Source organism: Crocodylus siamensis, chromosome 1 (assembly GCF_052110815.1).
Source record: "Crocodylus siamensis isolate JL-2025a chromosome 1, ASM5211081v1, whole genome shotgun sequence".
NCBI classification, from domain to species: Eukaryota; Metazoa; Chordata; order Crocodylia; family Crocodylidae; genus Crocodylus; species Crocodylus siamensis.
Window position 1 is genome coordinate 172,101,228 of NC_143395.1, and position 21,302 is coordinate 172,122,529.

The 21,302-nt window shown below is 42.0% G+C and overlaps 1 protein-coding gene across 1 annotated transcript in view; it reads right to left on the reverse strand.

The window, feature by feature from the left end:
- The window catches only part of KCNK2 (potassium two pore domain channel subfamily K member 2), a 147,028-nt gene that overhangs the window by 39,609 nt on the left and 86,117 nt on the right, over positions 1-21,302 (reverse strand). The window contains exons 4-5 of the mRNA XM_090048959.1: positions 16,255-16,415; positions 11,222-11,408 (exon numbers count right to left, since the gene is read on the reverse strand). Coding sequence (XP_089905085.1) covers positions 11,222-11,408; positions 16,255-16,415 — 348 coding nt within the window. The remainder of the gene's footprint in view (positions 1-11,221; positions 11,409-16,254; positions 16,416-21,302) is intronic.

Consider the following 21,302-nt stretch of genomic DNA (forward strand, 5'->3'; position numbering starts at 1 on the left):
CAGTAAACCCCAATAAGGATGGACAGATAGCACCAACAAGAAGGAAATATAAGCCCTGAGGCAATTCTTCCTCTGCCTCTTGGAAGCTTTCAGCAAATATGTTTAAACCACATGGAATTTTGTAATATAGTTAGCAGAGAGTCTTATTAAAGTAGATCCAAAAAGTAAAAGAGTGGGATTCTAATTGCTAATGCATCTGTATTGAAGTTAAAATTAATGGGATTCGTTAACTACTGAATCACAATTGAAATAAATTAGTGTGAGAGTGAATATGTCTGCACTGGTATATGTGATTAGCCAGCTAATGAATTTAGATGTCCATGCCATAAGAATGGCATTCACTATGTAATACATTTACATTAATTCTTATGCTGCATAATTATTTACTCAATATTATTATTATCTTCATTCTAAAAGGCATACTGTTGCATATAAGCCATGAGGAAAGACTACACAATCGTCCTGGCAAGCAGTAATCCTGGAAAGCATGATGCCAACCTTACCTTGAAAATTTATTTTTGATTATTTGTGTCTACCCCCTGACAAAGTATTGTTAATTGAAAGGGAAAAAATATAGCCTAACTTGGCCAGGTTGTTTATGTGGCCCTGCTGCACTTGCTAATAACTGCTGTGAAGAACTGTTCTAATTGATCTGTGCACTGACTCAGTAATAACACATCTGACTTCCACATACTCTTTCTATGACATAGGCTGGATGTGGTCTTCTTCATTGTATGAAGAAGAATATGGAATTCACCAAATCTGAACCCAAGTCCAATGAAATCAATAGGAATATTTCTGTGACTGCAATGAGGTTTTGAATCAGGGCATATGACATGATCCATACTGCTGTTGCCTTTGAAATGATTTTAGATTTTTCTTGGATAAATGAAGCCCTCCAGTAGATGGTTCTTTTGGCTCAGTTCTATATCAGTTACTGAAGTAACAGAAGAAAACTTCAAAAGAGAGTTGATCTTAATACAGACTTCAGTATTAAACATCCCATATTGTGAGCATTTTTTTAAAAACTACTTTCAAAGAAATGCAATTTTTTGGTATTTTTAAAAGCAATCTTTGAGACAAAATGGAAACTTTTTTTAATGATCCTTTTTTTTCCTTCAGAATATATATATTTTTAATAGACAAAGAAAACCCACCAGTGTTGGGTTTTTTGAAGCAAATTTCAGGATAATGAGTTAGTTTACACTATAGCAACTGCAGTCCTTGAGAGTATTATGAGAAGTCTCTATGAAGATTAGCTTACTTCTGACTCTGGAGAATTGGAAAAGAGGGGTAGTAGTATTTTTATGAAAAATGTTCACGACCTGTGTTTATGACGGGTTACTTGTTACATTGTTAAGTTAAAAAGGTGACTGAATGTGAAAGGAAATAAACAGGAAAGCCAATGGTTTGACCTAGATAAGGAGCACATCATCACACACTTGGTTATAGCCAGGCTATAGTGGTTATAGCCGGGTACAGGACTGTGAAGAGGCACTCCTTGGCCCCAGTGATGGAGACATAGCTGTTTGACCAAGGCTGAGAAAACCTGCAGATCAAAAGATGCAAGTCTGTTAAAAAAGCAACCCCATGGACCAAAGCAGACTGACTGAGAGCCAGGGAATTCAGCAAATAGGTTATAACTTGGGCCTCAAGGGGGAGTGGGGCACCAACACTAAGTCACATCAGCCTAGCAGCTGCAAGGGAATACTACACAGATAGCTCCATGTGTTCTTTTAAATACATTTCATTATGTGTACCCTTGGGTAAGCAAATCATGCTTTGCATGGACAAAACTATTTCTGTGTTACTATTATTGTTGCAACGGGCTGTTGTTACAAACTGTTACAGGTTCAAAGCCCATTCAGTCTGGTTTCACTGCTGACAACCAGGGATGGTAATCCAGAGCCCCAAATAGTAACTGGATGATAGATATAGGTAGCGTCTCAAAAAGAAACAGAAGCATAGGGTGGTCATTTTAAGGTGTGTCCTAAGGGGGCAGTAGAAGGGTCTCAGAAGGGGCAGCTTACTAAGGGATCATAACAAACTATATTCTTGGGGACAATCGGACTAAGCCATTCAGTAAAAGTACTTGTGGGGAAGAAAACAGTCTAAGGTAACAGAAATCTAGGCCATCTTGGATTTATGTCCTGTAAGTAGCATCTTAATTCCACCTAAATGGGCAGCTGCTGAAGAATATGAAGCAAATTATAACATGTACCTTCAGTCTGCTCTATCCAAGAAATAAATGAGTTCATGCCAGAGAAAGCATGCAATGGGTAGTCAAGCCTTGAGATGATAAAGAATGGTTTATAATGTTAATCCAGTTCTTTCTGAGTGACTTAATAATATAATATTACTTGCTTTTACATTCTTTTAGACTCTTTCTGTAAAACAATATCCTGTAGGGTAAGTAATATCACCTGGTGGTATTAGATCAGATGTGCCACAATGCCTACAGTGTTCCACAACTACGATGGATAGTGGTCTGTGGGCTGGCGGAGCTTTGCGATCTTCTCCGCAATGTCCCGAATGCGGGCCCCCGGGAAGCAGCAGACTTCCTGAAATAAAGGGTCAGGGTGGCAGATTGCCCCCTCAGTCCCCCTCAGGATGGAGTCTCCCACAGCAAACACCTTACGTTTTGTCCTGGGGAGAGTGGGGACGGTAGCTGTAGTTGAGCCTGTGTTGCCTGTGGGAGCTGGCAACTCAGCAGGCTCTGCTAGAGCATCAAGAGGTACGTACCTGTTGCTAACCTCTGGCAGGGCAGGGGCCTTGCTGTGGCGGGCCTTAGGGCCCTCAACCACCTTGGTCCATGCCCCTGACTGGACAGAGTGGGAGGTCCTGGAGTCCTCCTTTGTCCTGGAGGGAGACAGTGGTCTACCCTCCGGCTCCCAGGGCAGAAGGGCCTGGCAGTAGGAGTCAATCTCCTGTTCACAGTCCCTGATGGCATACAGTCTCTGGACTGTGGCCTGGAGCCAGCATGGGTTTGTCACAGGTAGATCTTGCTTGACCAATCTCATTTCCTTCTCTGACCTGGACAAGGGAGAAGAGATTGATGTCATATATCTTGACTTCAAAAAAGCCTTCATTTGGTATCCCATGATCACCTCTTGGTGAAATTGGACAATTGTGGCCTTAGGTCCACCATGATCCACTGGCTAGGAAATTGGCTCTACAGTCAGACCCAGAGGGTAGTAATTGATGAAAGTCACTCATCACGGTGTCCTGTGACCAGTGGGGTCCCTCAAGGCTCTGTCCTTGGACCCATATTGTTCAACATCTTCATTAATGATATGGACATTGGAGTAAAGAGCAGACTGGCCAAGTTCGCCGATGACACCAAACTTTGGGGCAAAGCATCCACGCCAGAAGACAGGCTCAGCAAATGGGAGGACAAGAATCTGATGGTGTTTCACACCAAAAAATGCAAGGTTCTCCACCTTGGGGAAGAAAAACCTGCAGCATCCTTATAGGCTCGCCAGTGCTACACTGGCTAGCACTATAGAAGAAAGAGACTTGGGGGTCATGATTGACCACAAGATGAACATGAGCATGCAATGTGATGTTGCGGCTAGTAAAGCGACCAAAACACTGGCTTGCATCCATAGATGCTTCTCAAGCAAACCCCAGTATGTCCTTCTCCCCCTGTACTCGGCCTTGGTGAGGCCACAGCTGGAGTACTGCATCCAGTTTTGGGCTCCACAATTCAAAAAGGATGTGGAGAAGCTTGAGAGAGTCCAGAGAAGAGCCACATGCATGATCAAAGGTCAGGAAAGCAAACCTTACGATGACAGGCTGAGAGCGATGGAGCTCTCTAGCCTGGAAAAGCGCAGGCTCAGGGGTGATCTGATGGCCACCTATAAGTTTATCAGGGTGACCACCAGTATCTGGGGGGACATTTGTTCACCAGAGCACCCCAAGGGATGACGAGGTCAAACGGTCATAAACTACTACAAGACCGTTTCAGGCTGGACATAAGAAAGAATTTCTTTACTGTCTGAGCCCCTAAGGCCTGGAATAGCCTGCCATCGGAGGTGGTTCAAGCACCTACATCGAACACCTTCAAGAGCAAATTGGATGCTTATCTTGCTGGGATCCTATGACCCCAGCTGACTTCCTGCCCTTTGGGCGGGGGGCTGGACTCGATGATCTTCTGAGGTCCCTTCCAGCCCTGATGTCTATGAAGTCTATGAAACAACTACCCACCTGGGGTCATAGGAGCCCAGCATTCTCTCCTGCCCAGGGAAGGGGGTCAAACTTGCTGATCTACTTAGGTCCCTTCTGACCCTACATCTATGAATCTATGAAATACACATAAATCAGGAAATATATGTATATTGAAATAAAATTAAAATACATTATAGTAAAAATTTGACTTTTAGTATAGGAGTTGGGTTTTTTCTGGTTTGAAGAAGGCAACCAAAAGGAGTACTTTCAGTGGCAAAGGTCAGGAGAGTTAGGGGATGGGACCTCCTGCCCCAAGATGGGTAGGGCACCTGTAAAGTGGTGGAGCTACTGTTGCAGCCTTTAACAGCTCACCAAAACTCATTAAGCAGCCCTCCAGCCAAAATAATTGCCCACTCTGATCCTTAATATCCTTAACATATAGTACCATTCCTCCTTCTTTATTCATACTTGAATAAAAACAATATAGGAAGGTGATCACGATAACCTGAACAGGAAGGTGATGGTGATTATGAAATTCTCAGGGAGATTAGAGAAGCTAATAAAATGGGACAATCTATAATAATGGGATATTTCAATTATCCTCACATAAACCAGGTAAACACCTCATCAGGGCAAGATATGGAAATAATATTTCTAGACATGATAAAAGACTGCTTTCTAGAACAACTCATCTTGGGATCCATAAGAGAAGAAGCAATTCTAGACCTAATCCTGAGTAACATACTGGACCTGGTTCAAGACATATGTTGGTGAAGCATTCTGTTACAGTGACCATAACATAATCACATTCAACTTTCTGGCTGGAGGGAGTAAGCCAAAAAAAGCTACCATGTGGATATGTAACTTCAGGAAAGAAAATTACACAAAAATTAGAAACTTAATGAGAAAGAAATTTAAGGGAACAATCAAAAATGTAAAGGACTGCTGGAAGCTTGGAAGTTGTTTTAGAGGTTCTGGAAAAATGTATACCACAATCAGAAAGGGTACCAAGCAGTCCAGTAAAACCTCTTCATGGTTCAATAGCAGGCTTAAGGAGGCAATTAAAGGCTAAAAAGCATCCTTCAAAAAAAAAAAAAACTGGAAAGTGAGCCTGAATGAGTGAAACAGGAAAGCACACAAATTCTGGTAGGTCAAGTGTAAAAATGAAATAATACAGGCCAGAAAAGAATTTGAGGAGCATTCAGCAAAAGATGCTAAAGTTAATAAGATATTTTAATACATAAAAACCAGGGTGCATCCAGGGTGTATGGATGTGTGGTTCCCCAGGAACAAGTAGCAATGATGCTCCTTGCACCACTGCTTCTTTTCACTGGGGAACACCTGTGCCATGCTCACTTTGGCATGCAGCAAGTTATACCAGGGGTGGTACAGGAGGCTGGGGCCAGCACTGTGCTAGCGCCAGCAGCCTTACATAGGGTCCTGGGAGCCTCCCAGGGCTGCAGCCACAGAAATTCTGCTGGGCAGAGCCTGGCCAGCAGCCTCAGCCTGGCTTCAAGAGACCTAACTCCACTTTTCAGCAGTGTGTGCTGCCTGAGCATGCGCTACTCCCATTTTTTTCCTGCAGCTTTTTTTTGGACCCCTGGATATCCAGGGGTCAAAAAAACCCAAGGAAAAAAAAAAACCAGCACATGCACAGGCAGCACCCCCTTACGGCACAAAGAACATTGGACTGTGTGGTATGTGGCACTGCAAACGTGTTTGCGGTGCCACATACCACATGACCGTGCTCATCTGGACATACTCTTGGAGGCTTCCTGCCATCAAAAAGGCATGCAGACTCTATAAATTGTTTTTTCAAATCTGAATATAAAAATGAGTAAGTCATGAAATAGAATAAACTAAGCTACAACCCAAGGATTATAATATAACAAATTCACAGCCAAATTTTTATCTGTCATAGTGTAGCACAGTATGTCTTTTCACACCTTCAGTGGAGAAAGAACTTGGATCCCATTATTCTAAAAGCACTGACAATCAGTATTAACCCTATGGGTTCCATACTAATACAAGTCAGTAGTATACATTCAGACTAGTTATATACATATAGTATATGTATATATTAGCATATACAGCCATGTGTAGATGAAACGAGAGGCGTGTGTGCATGACAATTTAAAGCGGGCTAAATGCTGTTCCACTGCTTTAATGGTGTCAGTGTTTGCATGCCTCGGCGGCGTATTGTGCATTAATTCCAGGTGCTGTAGGAAATTTGGCAACCTAATGCACCTTAAATGACTTGGGGTGCAGCAAACTAAAATTCCTTGAAGAAGTTCTAGTTTGCCACCCCTACAGCCACAGAGTGAAGCACCAAGCTCCATGCAGCTTTTCTCCTTCCCCACCCCCGGAGCCTGCCTGCCTGAGCTGCAAGGAGTCCCAGTGCTTCCCTCCATGGCTGTGGTGCCCCCCGGGACCACCCAAAGCTGGGTGCCTGTGGGCACGTGCCACCTGGGTGGGGAGGGTGCTGCTGCTGCCACAGAGGGAAGCACGAGCCCCCACTACAGCCCAGGTACTACTCCACCCACCAGCAGAACACCCTCCCCTCCCTGCCGAAGAGGCAGATAAGTCATCAGGGTGTGTGCATGACATGGAGATTTAATCAGCTCTCAATTAAAGGTTTGGGTTTTTTTAAACCCACCATTTCAATTTAGGGGCCCCGTTTCATCTACACACAGCCTGTACTGATATAGTGGTATAGTATATATATGTACTAAAATATGTTGATATACTATATACACATACATACTAATATATATGTGTACTATATACTTGATATATATACTAGTTTATATTCATTACATAAAGATTCCTACACATTAATATGCATGGATAAAAAAATAGTTATTTTCCTGTTAATGGTGAAAACATAAAATGAGGTACTAAACAGAGAACAAAATCATGCCAGGAAATTCTAAAGAAAGAAAATGTGTTTGCTGATAAAAAATAAAATGTTTTATGATACAATATAGACATGAACAAATTCTTATATTCAGTGGGACATGAAAAGGAAAATGTGAAAAAATATATTGAAAAAATTACTAGTATACATAATGTTCCAGTTACAACTAAGTGGGCCATTTCACATTATGTTCCTAGTGAAACATGAACAGGCCTTGCAGTGATACACTGCTACATGGGTAGATACTGCATCTATCTTAGGAAGGTCATAGAACCATAGAAATCATAGAAAATTAGGTTGGAAGGAACTTCAGAAGATCATTTAACCCAAACCCCTGCTCAAAGCAGGACCATACCCAAATATATCATCCCAGCAAAGACTTTGTCTACCTAGGTCTTAATGTTTATGTAGATCTTTGTGATACATAATACATATGTCCAGGGCTGTCCCGGGGGTGGGGATGGGGGCACGAATTGGGGCGATCGCCCCAGACCCCATGCTTTGGGGGGCCCCGCAGAGCCAGATGTAGCAGCGTGGTGACTCCCCGCTGCCACCAGCTTCACATTTGGCTACTTAGCACCCCCCCTCCCTCCACCACCTCTGAATCCACCACCAGCTTCCTTGCATCCAGGGGTGGGGCCCTGCACAGGCTGATTTGCCCTGGGCCCTGCACCCTGCTTGAGTCGTCTCTGCATATGTCTATGTCTGTATTACTTTTGCATGTTTCACAGTTTACTTGCTACTCCCTTTTTTTCCATATTCTTTTGTTTTCTTCCTTCTGCTCACTTTTTGGGAATGAACAGGTTCTCAGATAAAATTCTGATTCTGTGGTTCTGGTAACAAGGTTCATCTTCTTCCCTGCTGCCCTTGAATGCATGAAGAAGCAGGAATGAAAAGTCAATTTCAAAGAGTACAGGGTCCAAGACACATCTCTGTTTCACCCTGTTATTGATGTTAAAGGCATTTAATCCATGTCATGAGTTTTGCTTGTCAGCAGTTTGAGGTGCAGTTTCCCAGAAACCCCTGCACCTATCTCTATGAAACTAGGCAGACCTTGTCGCCTCAGAAAGCGCTACCAGCTCTGCAGTTTTTACCCCACAGTGGCTTAACACACACACGTGACATGAGTTTTGCTTTCAGGATTTGAGGTGCAGTTTCCCAGAAACCCCTGAACCTATCACCTTGAATCCTGGAACATGTCATACTCGCAGTAGGAGCTACCATCCCTGCAAGTTTCATTCAAATTAGCCATAAGGCAACAAAGTTACAGATATTTCATTGATTCCTCATTATACTCTATGGTCGAATCTCTGAATCAGTTCCTAATCTTCTGAAGAAATTCAGCCAAATCAAATCAGAAAAATGATTTGGATCTCCAGATCGAATCTCTGGCATCCAAACTGGCTGAATTTGAATTGAATAGTTCTCTGTTCACACAGGCTAGATAGATAGCTTGAAGCTTTCTCAAGCATCAGTGACTGAGTTATTATGTAAACTTGCTTTCACAGTTTTTTCACTGAATAGTTTGCATCTTTCTATGTCTTTAGCTTGCAGATATCAGTCTGAGGACAACTGGTAGTTTTGCAACAGTGGATCTTTTTGTCACTGATTCTGACTTTGCAGGAGATTGAGACATAGTCAGTGTCACAGTCAACACTGTAATAAGATCTCATGTGCAGGATTTCTTTCAGGTAGTTATACTTTGTCAGTACTAGATTTAATCGGTGCCAGTGCCCTGATCTTGGATTCTTCCACAATGTCTTTTTATGATTGACCCAGTGAAGTAGGTGTTGGTAATAGATAAGTTTTGACTGGCACAGAGTTTTAACTCCTCGATTGACGTTTTCATTTATATTACCAATTCCATGTTTGCCTGGAATAGCAGACCAATTCTCAAAACTACATTCAACTCTTGCATTGAAGTTACCAAGTATTATAATGGTCTTCTTCCTGTGAGTTTTCTCAATTTCTCCAGGTTGTTGGTAGAAAACATTCTTGTCTTCATCACTAGCTTAAAGGGCAGGTGCATAGACACTAAACACCATGATAAAGCCATCCGGCATGTGCACTCTAAGCATCATGAGTTGAACAGATATAGCAATGGGAATTTCACAGGAAGAAGGTAAAAAAATGGTTAGGGGGTTGGGGAACATGATTTATAAGGAGAGGCTGAAGGAGAGGCTTATTTATTTTGGAAAAGAGAAGACTGAAGATAGATTTAATTGCAGCTTTCAACTATGTGAAGTGTGGTTCCAAAGAGGATGGAGTTAGACTGTTGTCAGTGGTGGCAGCTGACAGAACAAAAAGCAGTGGTTTCAAGGGCTAGGTAGGGACAGACATTACATATAAACTGGTTTAAGTGATCAGAAACTGGTTTAAACCTGTAACAGAACAGATGTTAAGTGCACATAAACCAGTTTGAAAATGGCTGAAATTGGTTTGAGATAAACCTGGTGGAATATAGCATCAGACTTAACTGATTTGAGTCAAACCAGTTTATGCAATGTCTGTCCCAGACCCTTTGCTGGTTTAAGCTAAACCAGAATCTGCCAGCATCCTGGCATGCCCTCTTGGCTGGGCAGGGCTCTCTGCTCCGCAGCAGGGCTGTCCCCTCCCGTTTTCTCCCTGGCTGCAGCTCCAGCAGACTGCAGGCTTTTCCCCCCACCCCCCGCTCTCTCTCACAATCCCCCCTCCTCTCTACCTTGCTGAGAGGTGTCGACGCATTAGCTAGCAGACCACATGCTGCCTACATTCTGTGGCAGACAGGACAAAGGGAGAATCAACAGGTAGCTGGTAATGTCCCTCTGTTTTTTTTTAATGGGCTGATAATCACTGAATTAGGAGTGGTAAACACTGTATTATCAATTCCCTGCTAGGCTGGTCAGAAGGGAGGGAACCCCTCCCTAACCAGAGCATCCTACCAGAGCCTGGCCATGCCCCCTCAGCTCAGCAGTGCGCAAGAGTCTAGCACTCCCCTCCCCCCACCCCCCCTGCTTCTAGCCTGAGCCACTGCAGGCACATATCTGCATGCCTGGGATGTCTGTGCATTTACAAAGTGATTTAGCCTAGTCAGGTTGAACTAACCTGCAAAGATTGAATCAATTCAGGCTCATGCTTTTTTAATGTCTGTCCCTAGCTAAGTTGCAGCAAGGGAAGTTTAGATTAGATACTATGAAAAACTCTCTCATGAGGAGGGTAGTAAAGCACTGGAACAGGGTACCCAGAGAGAATGGAGGAATCTTCATCCTTGGAAGGTTTTAAGGCTGACAGATCAAATACGCAAAAAGTAAGATTGCAACCGTAATTTGTCCCCCTTGTATGTATGTGACAGGGGGCAACCTCCAGGGCCCAGTTACAATGCCACCCACCCACCTGACTTTGGGCACACCCCCCACCTTACTCACCTGCCATGCCTTTTTGTCAAATAATTAGGATGTTATTTAAATGGGAGGTTGCCCTTTTTGCGCCTTGATATCAAAGGGTAGTATTCACCTGACTCTGACCTCCCCATTATCATGTCCCATCGCTCACAGATGTTTTCTGTGAGTTGTGCCTTAAGTGGTGAGCACCCCACTGGCACTCTGCCACACACCTTCCCCATTAAAATGGCTACTCAGGGGTGTCTTCCAGCTGCCCTCCTTGCAGGCACTTCTCCAGCCTGATGCAGCCCACACTAAGTGGGAAGCACCCCAATTGTGCTCCACCATGGTATGTATGATGATAGTCTTTCATTATATGAGCAGTCTATTTTTTCCACAGGACCCCAGCCTGAGTTCACAAGATAAATAGTACCTATTGATTGAATCACATCTGTCCAGAGTTTTAGTTGCAGGGAAATTCTTTTATAGTTCCTGCAGCCTACACAGGAATAAGTTATTTATGATACATAAATTAAGACCATTCTTTTCTTGCAAATAATTACAATTTTAACACTGCCTACCTATGCCTTGTATACCTGTCAAGCAGAACTTCAGATAGCTTCAAACTCTTTGCTAAAATCTTGCCTTTGTATTATTTACCTATTACCTACAAACTGATCAGGTTATAAACAAGAGTGTTGTTATTTATCATTATTGAAAATTCCATATAACATTTTATGGATTCAGGGTGAGTTACAATATTATGACAAAAACTTACCTGCAACATAGTCACCAAATCCAATGGTAGTTAAAGTGATGACTACAAAATAAATTGCATCTAGTGTGTCCCAGTCTTCTATGTGCTTGAATATAACCGCAGGAAGAGCAACGAACAGTACGCAGCCAAACAATATAAATATTATTGTTGATATGATGCGAATCTTTGTCTGACTCACATTCCATTTCTATGAAAGAAAGTAAGGTGGGAAGGGAAAGAAAGAATATCTACTGTTAATCAAGTTGTGTCATTGTACTTAGGAATCTATAACCTGCAGTGATATCCGAGGAGACAGAATATTGTCATTCTGAGTCTTCCAGGGAAACAGCTTTTCAAACCAAATGTCAATATTCTGTGAAACATTTGCAAACAATCAATGTTGAACAATGTTGAACTGTAAGTACTATATGATTTTCTTTCAGTCTCAATGGATGGCATTTATTACACTCCCTGATATTAACTGATAAGCAAATTAATCAAACAAAAGTTTGACAGGCTGATTAAAAATTTTAATGGCCTTCAGTCACCCTTTAATTTTGTGGCTGCTATTTTCTCTTGCAATTAAATGCATCTATTATCTTTGTGCTTGTTAACAACTGTGAATAAAAATGATGCACTTTACCCATCTGATTACACCCACAAACCAGGTATTTAGTTAAAGACAATAGAATTGTTAAAGCTTACTTTGTGTACAATCAATGAAATTAGCAAAGTGCTTAACGAGTTAATGGTGGTCTTGTTCTTATATTTTTTCCCCTGTCATTTGAAAGACAGGCACAGGCTGGAGAATATTAATATAAAATTCCCAATGCTGGTATAGCCACATTTCTCAGTCTCTTTTGGAGAACTAAATCTAAGAATGACAGAATTATTTAGAATCCATTCTTTGAAGTTAAGATTGCCAAACAGACTGCCAAGAAGGGAACAAACTGGTGCTACTTAGACTGGGGTTTTCATCAAATAGATCAGGGCAATTATTTTGGGTGGAGGGCCGCTTAACAAGCTGTTGAGGGCCACAAAGGTAGCTCTGCCCCTTGACAACTGCCCCAACCCCTGGTCACCATCTTGGGACCGGAAGTCCTGCCCCTTACCCTGACCATTGATGCCAGAAGTCCCTCCCCTTGATCCAAGAAGTATTTCTTTTGGGAATGGGGTTTGCCATCTTGAAACCAGAAAAAAAAATTATATACTAAAAATCAAACACTGACAACAACATATCATTTTATTTTTAAACCTATTTTGTCCTGATTTGTGTGTGATTGTGTGGTGTTTATAGAGGGGATTGCATAATAGCTCAAAATGAAGTCTTATTCTTCTATATTGTGAGGGAGTGTGGGGGGATATGCAGTTTGTGGGGGTCTGTGTGCATGTGTGTGTGTATGTATATGTAGGGTGTGGGGGTATGTGTGAATGTGGTTGCATAGGTATGGGGGGTTGTGTAGGGGAGTGTTTGTGGGGATGTGGGGAGGTGTGTGTGAGTGGATTTGTGGTTTGTGGGGGCTGTGGGGTGTGTGTAGGGGGAGTGTAGCTGGGGGTGTATGTGTGTGGTAGGGGGTGTGTGTGTGTATATCAGTAAGTGGGACTCCCAGCAGAGGGATGGGGTGTGTGGTGGGGGGTGCATGTGGGGAGGGGTGTGGGGTTTGTGGGGGAAAGAGTACAGGTGGCTGCACTGTTTGTGGGCTGTGATTGTGTGGAGGGGAGGGTGTGGTTGTAGGTTTGCAGGGGAGGGTTTGTGGGTATGGTGGGGTGTACATGGGAGCCCCCCACACATACCTCCTTAAGCCAGTCAGCACCCGCTCCCACCCCGCAACAGCCCAAAGCCCACATGCCCTCTGAGGCATGCCCACTACTGTCAGCAGTGCAAAGCCTCAGCCTGCCTCACACCTGCTCCAGACTCACCCCTGTCAAGTCAGATCAGCTGGAAACAGGGCACAGCCCTGACCCACACTGTCTGCCTATGGCATGTCCTGCCACCACCAGGCATGCAGCAGAGCTGGGGTAGCTCCACAACTGGACTGCCTTTCTAGGCCACCCAGGTGATGGTGGCTTTTTCTGGCTGCCACCACAACTGGCTCCAGCCCCATGGTACTGGTGAGGACCCACGCGGTACAGCCCTGACTCTGCATGATCTGTACCTGCTCCAGGCTCACCTGCCCAAGCTGAGCAGAAGTGGTGCACGACAGAAGCTGTTGCTCAGCTTGGAGGAAAAGTGGCCCCTCCCCCTCCCACTGCCAGCCATTCCTACTGCAGCCACCCAGAGCCCACACCAGGCTGCCCTGCATCTACACAGCCATCACTGCCACCTCTGGGCTGCCCAGTGAGGCAGTAGTGCCAGTGTAGAGGAGCTACGAGGCAGCCCAGCATAGGCTGCAGCGGGAATGGCCAGCAATGGGAGGGGGAGGGGCTGCTTTTCTCCCATGCTGAGCAACAGCTTCTGTCCTGTGCTGCCGCTGCTTAGCCTGGGTGGATAAACCCGGAGCAGGTGCAGGTTGTGTGAGGTCAGGGCTGTGCAACATAGGTCCCCACTGGTACCACAGGGCTGGGGCCAACAGCAGCAGTGGCTGGAAAGAGCCACTGCCTTGGCTGCCTAGAAAGGCAGTCCAGCTACAGAGCTGCCCCAGCCCTGCTGCATGCCAAGTGGGTGGCAGGATGCACCATGGGCAGGCAGTGCTGGGTCAGGTGGGACTGAAGGACCTGCTGTAGGCTGGACAACGACCCACCATGGGCTGTATTTTGCCCACCCCTGATATAGATACCTGTCGATTTGGAAAACAAAGCAAGAGTGCAGGGCCCTTTCCACATAGGAAAACAACTAGCTAGTAGATGCATATAGACCTGATCATAAATTTTAAAACATTGATATTCTGCAGCAGCAATAATTTTATAGAGTTTTATGGAGTTTGAAGAGAAATAGAAGTGGAATGGATGACTAAATACTCATGGAATCTTCTACTATTTCAACCAAGTCTGAATGCGAATGGCTGTTGGTCACCAATAACCTGTCTATGGTTGAACTGATGGCTTTGAACCAAAAATCTCTGGTCTTTTATTCCCCTTACTTGTCTGAAAGACAGAATAGAATTCTATTTCCTTTCCAGCTAAATGGGAGTTTTCTAGCCAAAGCCCTAGCTATTTTCTTGCCCTTTCTTTACATTTTGGACATATAAGCCTGTGCGCATAGACTGAGTAGTAACAGCACAAATATATATATATCTTTTAAAGCACAGAATCATGTAAGATTGCAATACTCTTAATTTATTAAAGCTGAGTAAAAAAGTGTATTAGTAATAACCAGGGAACCTGGCTTTCTCTGATTTAAAAAAATCCTCAATTTTCAGATATAAAAAGGTAACCCAAATTCCACATTTTTCCATGATTCAGATGAAACATCACTATTTATTTATTTATTTGTTTGTTTGTTTGTTGTGTTTCACTTGAATCACACAAAAATGTTGATTTGGGATTCCTTTTTTTAATTAAAAAATTGGGGATTTTTTTTAATCAGAGAAAACCAAGATCCCTGGTAATGGGTCTTGAATGTTTGAGATTAGCAATTGCACCAGTGTTTTTTTCCTCTCAAATGTTTCAATCTTACATTTTCCTGTTCTTTAAAGGACATTTTTTCTGCCCTGTTGCTACTGTAGATGAAAGGCTGATACAAACAGGAGTGACTCACTCAGATTTCAATCCGTTCTGCATGTGAGTAACCTTACACATGTGAGCAATCCTATTAACCTGAACACGAATCCAGTTCTCAGTAAAGTTATGCATAAACAGGAGGAAAGCCTCAGCCATATCAAGAATCAGTGAAACCATGCTAAATTCTTAGGTTTCATATCCTATAACAAAATCCCACAGCTCTAAGGAAGTAGGCTCCCTATGCAATGTATGGGAAAAGTTAGGAGCACAGAAAAGGATTCACAAAAGAGAGCTCATAGAACCCTCCAGGGTTCCAGAGTATTATTTTGGGCTGCAGCTACTAGTGCCCTCTACCACTCAGGATTCATACATGGTAACTCTCTTCTATAGTTGAATACTTAAGACTGTTCTTGCAAAATGCAAATGAATAGGATTCTATCCTATCTTGGAATACATACTTGCTGGTGCTGTAGCCATCCTCTTTTATACAACAGCTTAAAGAACTCACCTAGGAGATGGCAGACTTGGATGCCTGAAAGGTTTCCCTTGCTTGAGGGATTTCAGATCCATATCTCCTACTTCCTGTGATATTCCCTAACACCCAAATTATAGATTATTCTTTAATGGCTCTTCTTCAGCCCCTGATATTGAAGACTTTTCTTTTTTATGGAGTAATTAAAGAGTCATTCTGGCACAGAGAGAGAAAGAGAGAGAGCATGACTCACTAGATTAGCACAAATAGAATAGCTTCAATGGGAGAGAGTGAAAATGCTCCCATCCCAGAACAGCTGACAGCCTGATCGGGTTTAGATGTGAGAAGAGTACCACACATCTTAGCCCTGGCCAAGTCTAAAGTGCTTCTGGGAATTTTAAGTACATGGGGAACACAAATCTGAAAAACAAAGAATATCTCTGGATATATGTCTTCCTAGGATTAAGCAGAAGATGAGTGGAGTTTTGAAGATCACAATTTTAAAATTAGGATTCCAATTTTGTTTCTAGTCCAAACTCTCTGGTTAAATTCCTTCTATGTGGTTCAGTGCTGTCATTTTTTAAAACAAACTCCTAACTCCTAATGGTGACAAATCTTATAGCAAACAACACTTTAGAGGATTTTAAGGACAAAGGAAAATGTGATTGATTTGGATCCTGTTCCTCTTCCCAGCCTTAATTACTGCAGGAAACGAAATCTGAAGGTTTAATATCTTGAACTTCATCCAGTTCACAATCAACGAAGTTGGATAACATGCTCAGCTACAGAGACCTTTGAAACGCTCTTGCCAAACATTAACAGTCAGGTCTTTTCTTAATCATTTTCCTCTATTTTTTCAACAAATTTGCTATATTTAGAGCAGTAAGTATCATCCAGGGCTATATATATTTAGAATACTCACAACAAATGTATCTTCAACTTTGGCAATTCCTTTTCCAAATATGGTTCCGAGTTGATCTCCAACTCCAGCCAACAGAAAACCAAACAGAGGAATTCCCAGTAAGGCATAGATGATACAGAATATCTTTCCACCTTCTGTACGTGGTGAGATGTTTCCAAAGCCTAAATTACAAATAACTTGAGCTGTTTATAAATTAGTTACATATATGTAAATCCAGCAGTCAAAAAATATTGCAGGAACAGGAAATGTTTAAATGGCCCCTGATGGATAGACACCGTATATTGTTAGGGACATAACCTTCTGATTGGATTTTTGCTAATGTTAAGCTTTTGACATTTAACAAGTTTATCTTCCTTCTGCAGTGGAATTTTTATCTCAATTATATATATTTTCCCCCTTCTTTGTTGGAGTAACTACCACCAAGATTAAATATTAGTTTGTTGTTTACATAAATCCCCTACTGAAATCACTTGGCGATAACCTTCATTGACTTCAAGGGGAGATTTGCCTGAGTACAGGGTACTGGATCTGACCCTCCAAAATGGGAATTATAATAACTAAAAAAATGAAAAATGTATACCAGGAAGCTTTGAAACAGTCTGCAACTCTTATAGAATTCACTATTTACATTCATAACCAAGATCACAATGAACTGTTTCTTCAAAGAAGACAGTATAAAACTGGTTATTGAAAAGGCAAGAAGGGGATTTGTACATTAAAGAAACTATTCATATCTTGAGAATTAAAAGTTAGGTCCTTCTTGTGCACAAATGTAAGTTTTAGCAGACAAAGTAAAACAGCACTCACACCACTTTACAAACTTGAATGCATTTCAGCTAAAATAACCTCCGTCCTTAATAAACATATTAGCTCCATTTTAAAATGGGAAACATGAGGTACAAAGCATATAGAACTCAAGCCTGCAAGATGCTAAATACTAGGGCTGTGCGAAATTTCACCACCAATTTTGTCTCAACACAGTTTCAACCTGTTTCGAGGCTGAAACAGCAAATTGAAATGAAACATATGTGGTTGAAACAGCCTCGAAACAAAATGAGGCAAGTCGAAAAGTTTCACTGCTTCAATGCTGTTTCAACATTTCACCCATAGGCTATAAGGGGGAAGGTTGAAACAGCCTATAACTTTGTCATTTCTGGCCAGATCTGGATAAACCTTGCAGAAATGGTAGCCCCTTCTGAGAACAACAGATGTGCTAAGTATCAAGAAGATAGGTGCAGGGGGTTTGGAGAAACTGCACCCCAAAGTCTTGAGAACCAAACTTGTGTCATGTATATGTGTTAAGTCACAGCAGGGTCAAAACATGCAGAAATAGTAGCCCCTGCTGAGGCCACAAAGCCTGCCATGTTTCAAGGAGATAGGTGCATGGGGATCAGAGAAACAGCAACCCAAATCCTGAAAGCAAAACTCAGGTCACATGTATGTGTTAAGCCACAGCAAGGTCAAAACTGCAGGCATGCTAGCCCCTGTGGAGGCCACGAAGCCTGCCAAGTTTCAAGAAGATAGGCACAGGGGTTTGGGGGAAACTGCACCTCAGGCTGCGGACAAGCAAAACTCATGACATGGATGACACTATATGTTAAGGTGCAGCAGGGTGAAAGCTGCAGGCCTGCTAGCCCCTGCTGTGGCCACAAAGCCTGCCAGCTGTCAAGGAGATCGGTGCAGGGGTTCTGGGGCCCTGCACCTCTCACCACAGGTAGGCAAAACTCTTGTCATGGGTGCTTGTGCAACTGTGTCTGTCTTGGGGCACACTGTGGGGGAAACTACTGAAGGCCTGGCTGCTAGGCCCTTCTGCGGCCATTGAGCCTGCCAGATGTTAAGGAGATAGGTGCAGAGGGGCTCGGGGGGCCTGCACCCCTAGCTGCTGACAGACAAAACTCATGATATGAGTGCTTGTGCAACTGACTGTCTCTGTCTTGGGGCAGTTGATTGTCTGTATTGATTATTTCCTCTCCTTAGTCTGTGGTTTTGTAGGTGTTAATCCATGCTCATTAACTCATTATGTAGTAGCTAGCTACTGTGTATTGAGCTGGTCCCTGAGTGAATCACGATTCATTGTTAACTGGTAGCACAGTAGCTTTATTGGCCAGGCCTGCAGTAGTTCCCCACCTCCACATCAAAGCAAAACACTGTTCTGTCAAAATGTCAAAACGCTGGTCAAAATGGAACACTTCTGTTTCGCACAGCCCTACTAAATACTCTCAAGTCCAAGCATCTCAGAGGATTGGCCTCTGAAGTGACTCATTCAGTCATACAGGAAGCATACTGCAGAATGAAAACCGGATATTCTCTGTCCCAGTTCTGTCTCTTAAGCAAAAAATCACATTGTTCTGGGGGATTGCTACACCACAGGGCTCAAAGCTGTGCTATTTTTCATGCGGAATTTCAACCTAAGCTATTTTTTAAATAAAATAATTCAACAGAAAATTTACTATGAAATATAAAAAAGTCAAAATACTTTAGCCAGAAACTGAAAAGTTTTGGGCTTTAAGCATTTGGTTTTAAATTTTAAATATTTTACAAGGAAAATATGCTTTCAACAAAATAATTTTGTTTAATCAAAATAATTAAGTTATCTTTCAGAAATAGTCTAGATTAAACATTTCAACCAACCTTCCTCAGAATTTACAAGGTGTGTTATATTGTTTTTAGATGTAACTCATCTTTTTTACTCAATGGGATATAATACAGACCTATGAACTTTTGGATACTAGAGATTACCAGTGAGTGAAACTCTCTTTTGTATCTATATAAACTTCTGTTTAATTATTTTGAGCACTGGTTCAGGCAGAGTTTCTTCATGCAGTACATTTGCTTATTTGTATTACTCATGTATAGAAATTGGACATGAATCAGAACCAAAGCCTTTCATGCAAAAATCTCAAAAGGCATATAAGCACACAGTTAAATTTTATAATATTTTAAATAAAACCTGAGTATGAATGTTCTGGATTCAGTAGTAGATTGGAAAAGTATATAACAAGTGTATGCAACAAATATCAAGTGTTTAACTGTTATAGCAAATTAAGAATGTATAGTTATTACAAGATTTTAACTTATAGAGACTATTCAAAAATGAAAAATATCCAAAACTAACTACACTTCTGTTGCACGCATTGAATTCTTCCAAGGCATTCATTGGCTATACAATGACCAAAACCATTCTTGGTATAACTACACACACAAAAAAAGAACTCCAGGAAACCCAAGTTTGCCTCAATATGCATGAATTAAGCCTAATATAAATTTCCCCCAAAATATGTTTTCATGGATTTATGACTGAGAAAAACAGAACGATAGTAAAGGGTAAAAAATTATATTGATGATAAACCCAAAGTCAAGCATTAATAACCCCCCCACACTCGCACACACCCAAAATCAGAAGCATGGTTATAGTCAAAACAAATGCCAACAAGTTAACTATGGAAGTGCACAATTTGGGCCCCCAAACAACTTTAATTCCACTCTGTCATGATGTTATGCAACTATGATTCATATGATTATGAAGCATTTTAGTCCCTGAGACATCAACTGGTCTTTGAAAAAGCAGATGTTTTCTTCCTTTCCTTCTTTGTTACCACTCACAATCTCAGCACAGGACAATTAAATATAGTGCTCTGCACTGAACCAGAGCCAGGGCTAAAACCACGGAGGACTGGCATTCAGAGAGTCAGAACTGATTCATTCTCCACCTTATGGCTCCAAACATATCTCACAATGCAAGAGGAAATTTGACTCAGAAATTCAAAATAAAGTTAGATTCTTTGCACTTGTGGCCAAATCAAAAAAGAGAAATGTACACTCTAGTTAAGTCTCCTTTCATAAATATGTCTGTGTGCTATGAAGAGATTCTCTGGATCAACTGCTAGGAAGCCTCAGTGTAATTCAAAATCAATATACTAAGTATATAAAAATCACACTTTTGCTTTTTGGCAATGCCCTTGTTTTGGATGAGGGGTTGTTTGTTTTTGTTTGAGGGTGTGGGGGTTGTAGACCTGATGCAGTTCCATACAATGTCAGTGGTTCACAGTGAAATTAACATACTGACACCACAAACAGGAGGTCATTTTGCACTCCTCCACTCTTCAAAGAATATGCTTCCTGTAGAAGACTGCTTCTAGTAGGCAACTGTCAATCCTCTGGATTATGATGTACATATAAGAGATCTAATCAGACACATTATGAATCCACTTGTGGCTGACAAGCCCAATTTGAGAGTGACACAGCTTGTTACAAGTTTCACAGATCCACATGTTATCTGAGTCGGAGTCCAAGTTTACAGCATGCTGCTTTCTTCTCTCTCACTTTGCTTCCTCTGGATGAAAGCCACTTCATGTTTAGCTGCACCTAGTGCCAGATGCTCCCTCCAGATTGGACAGGTTTCTGTGTGCTCTCCCAGCTTTCTACGCTGATGCTGAATGCCTTCATATAGTTTTTGCACATGTAGCAGTACTGCCATAGAGGACACCCCCACTTTCTAGAGCCATCTCAAATCTTGGTATACAAAATATTCTTGGGGATGGGCTCTCCTCCCATTCTCCTGACATGGCCCATCTATCACAACCTCCTCTTCTTGATAGTGGTTTATAAATGTGTCAGTCCTGCATGCTTCAGTACCTCTGTGTTTAGTATTCTGTCTTCCCACTTTATTTTCTAGATCTTATGCAAACACCTCACATGAAAGCTGTTCAGTCTCTTGACGTGCCATCAAGGAACTGTTTGTAATGTACTACTACTAATTACTATGAGAACAATTCTCTCTCATTCAGATTTGTATATTTACATCTCTAGAGACATATTTTGCATAGGAACCTAAAAGTATTCTCTCTTTTCTTTTACCTGCATCTAGCATATTTTATGTGCTCTTCAGGATGACAATTTTTCATGTAGAAACAATGCGTCCCCTTTTAATTAATTACACATGAAAGGTTCTCACGTTACCAATTAACAGCCTGCAGTGTTTCTTTGGCTGGATTGTCACTTTATAGACTAAAGAGTACAGTGTGTTCTGGAAGTCTATCATTATAACT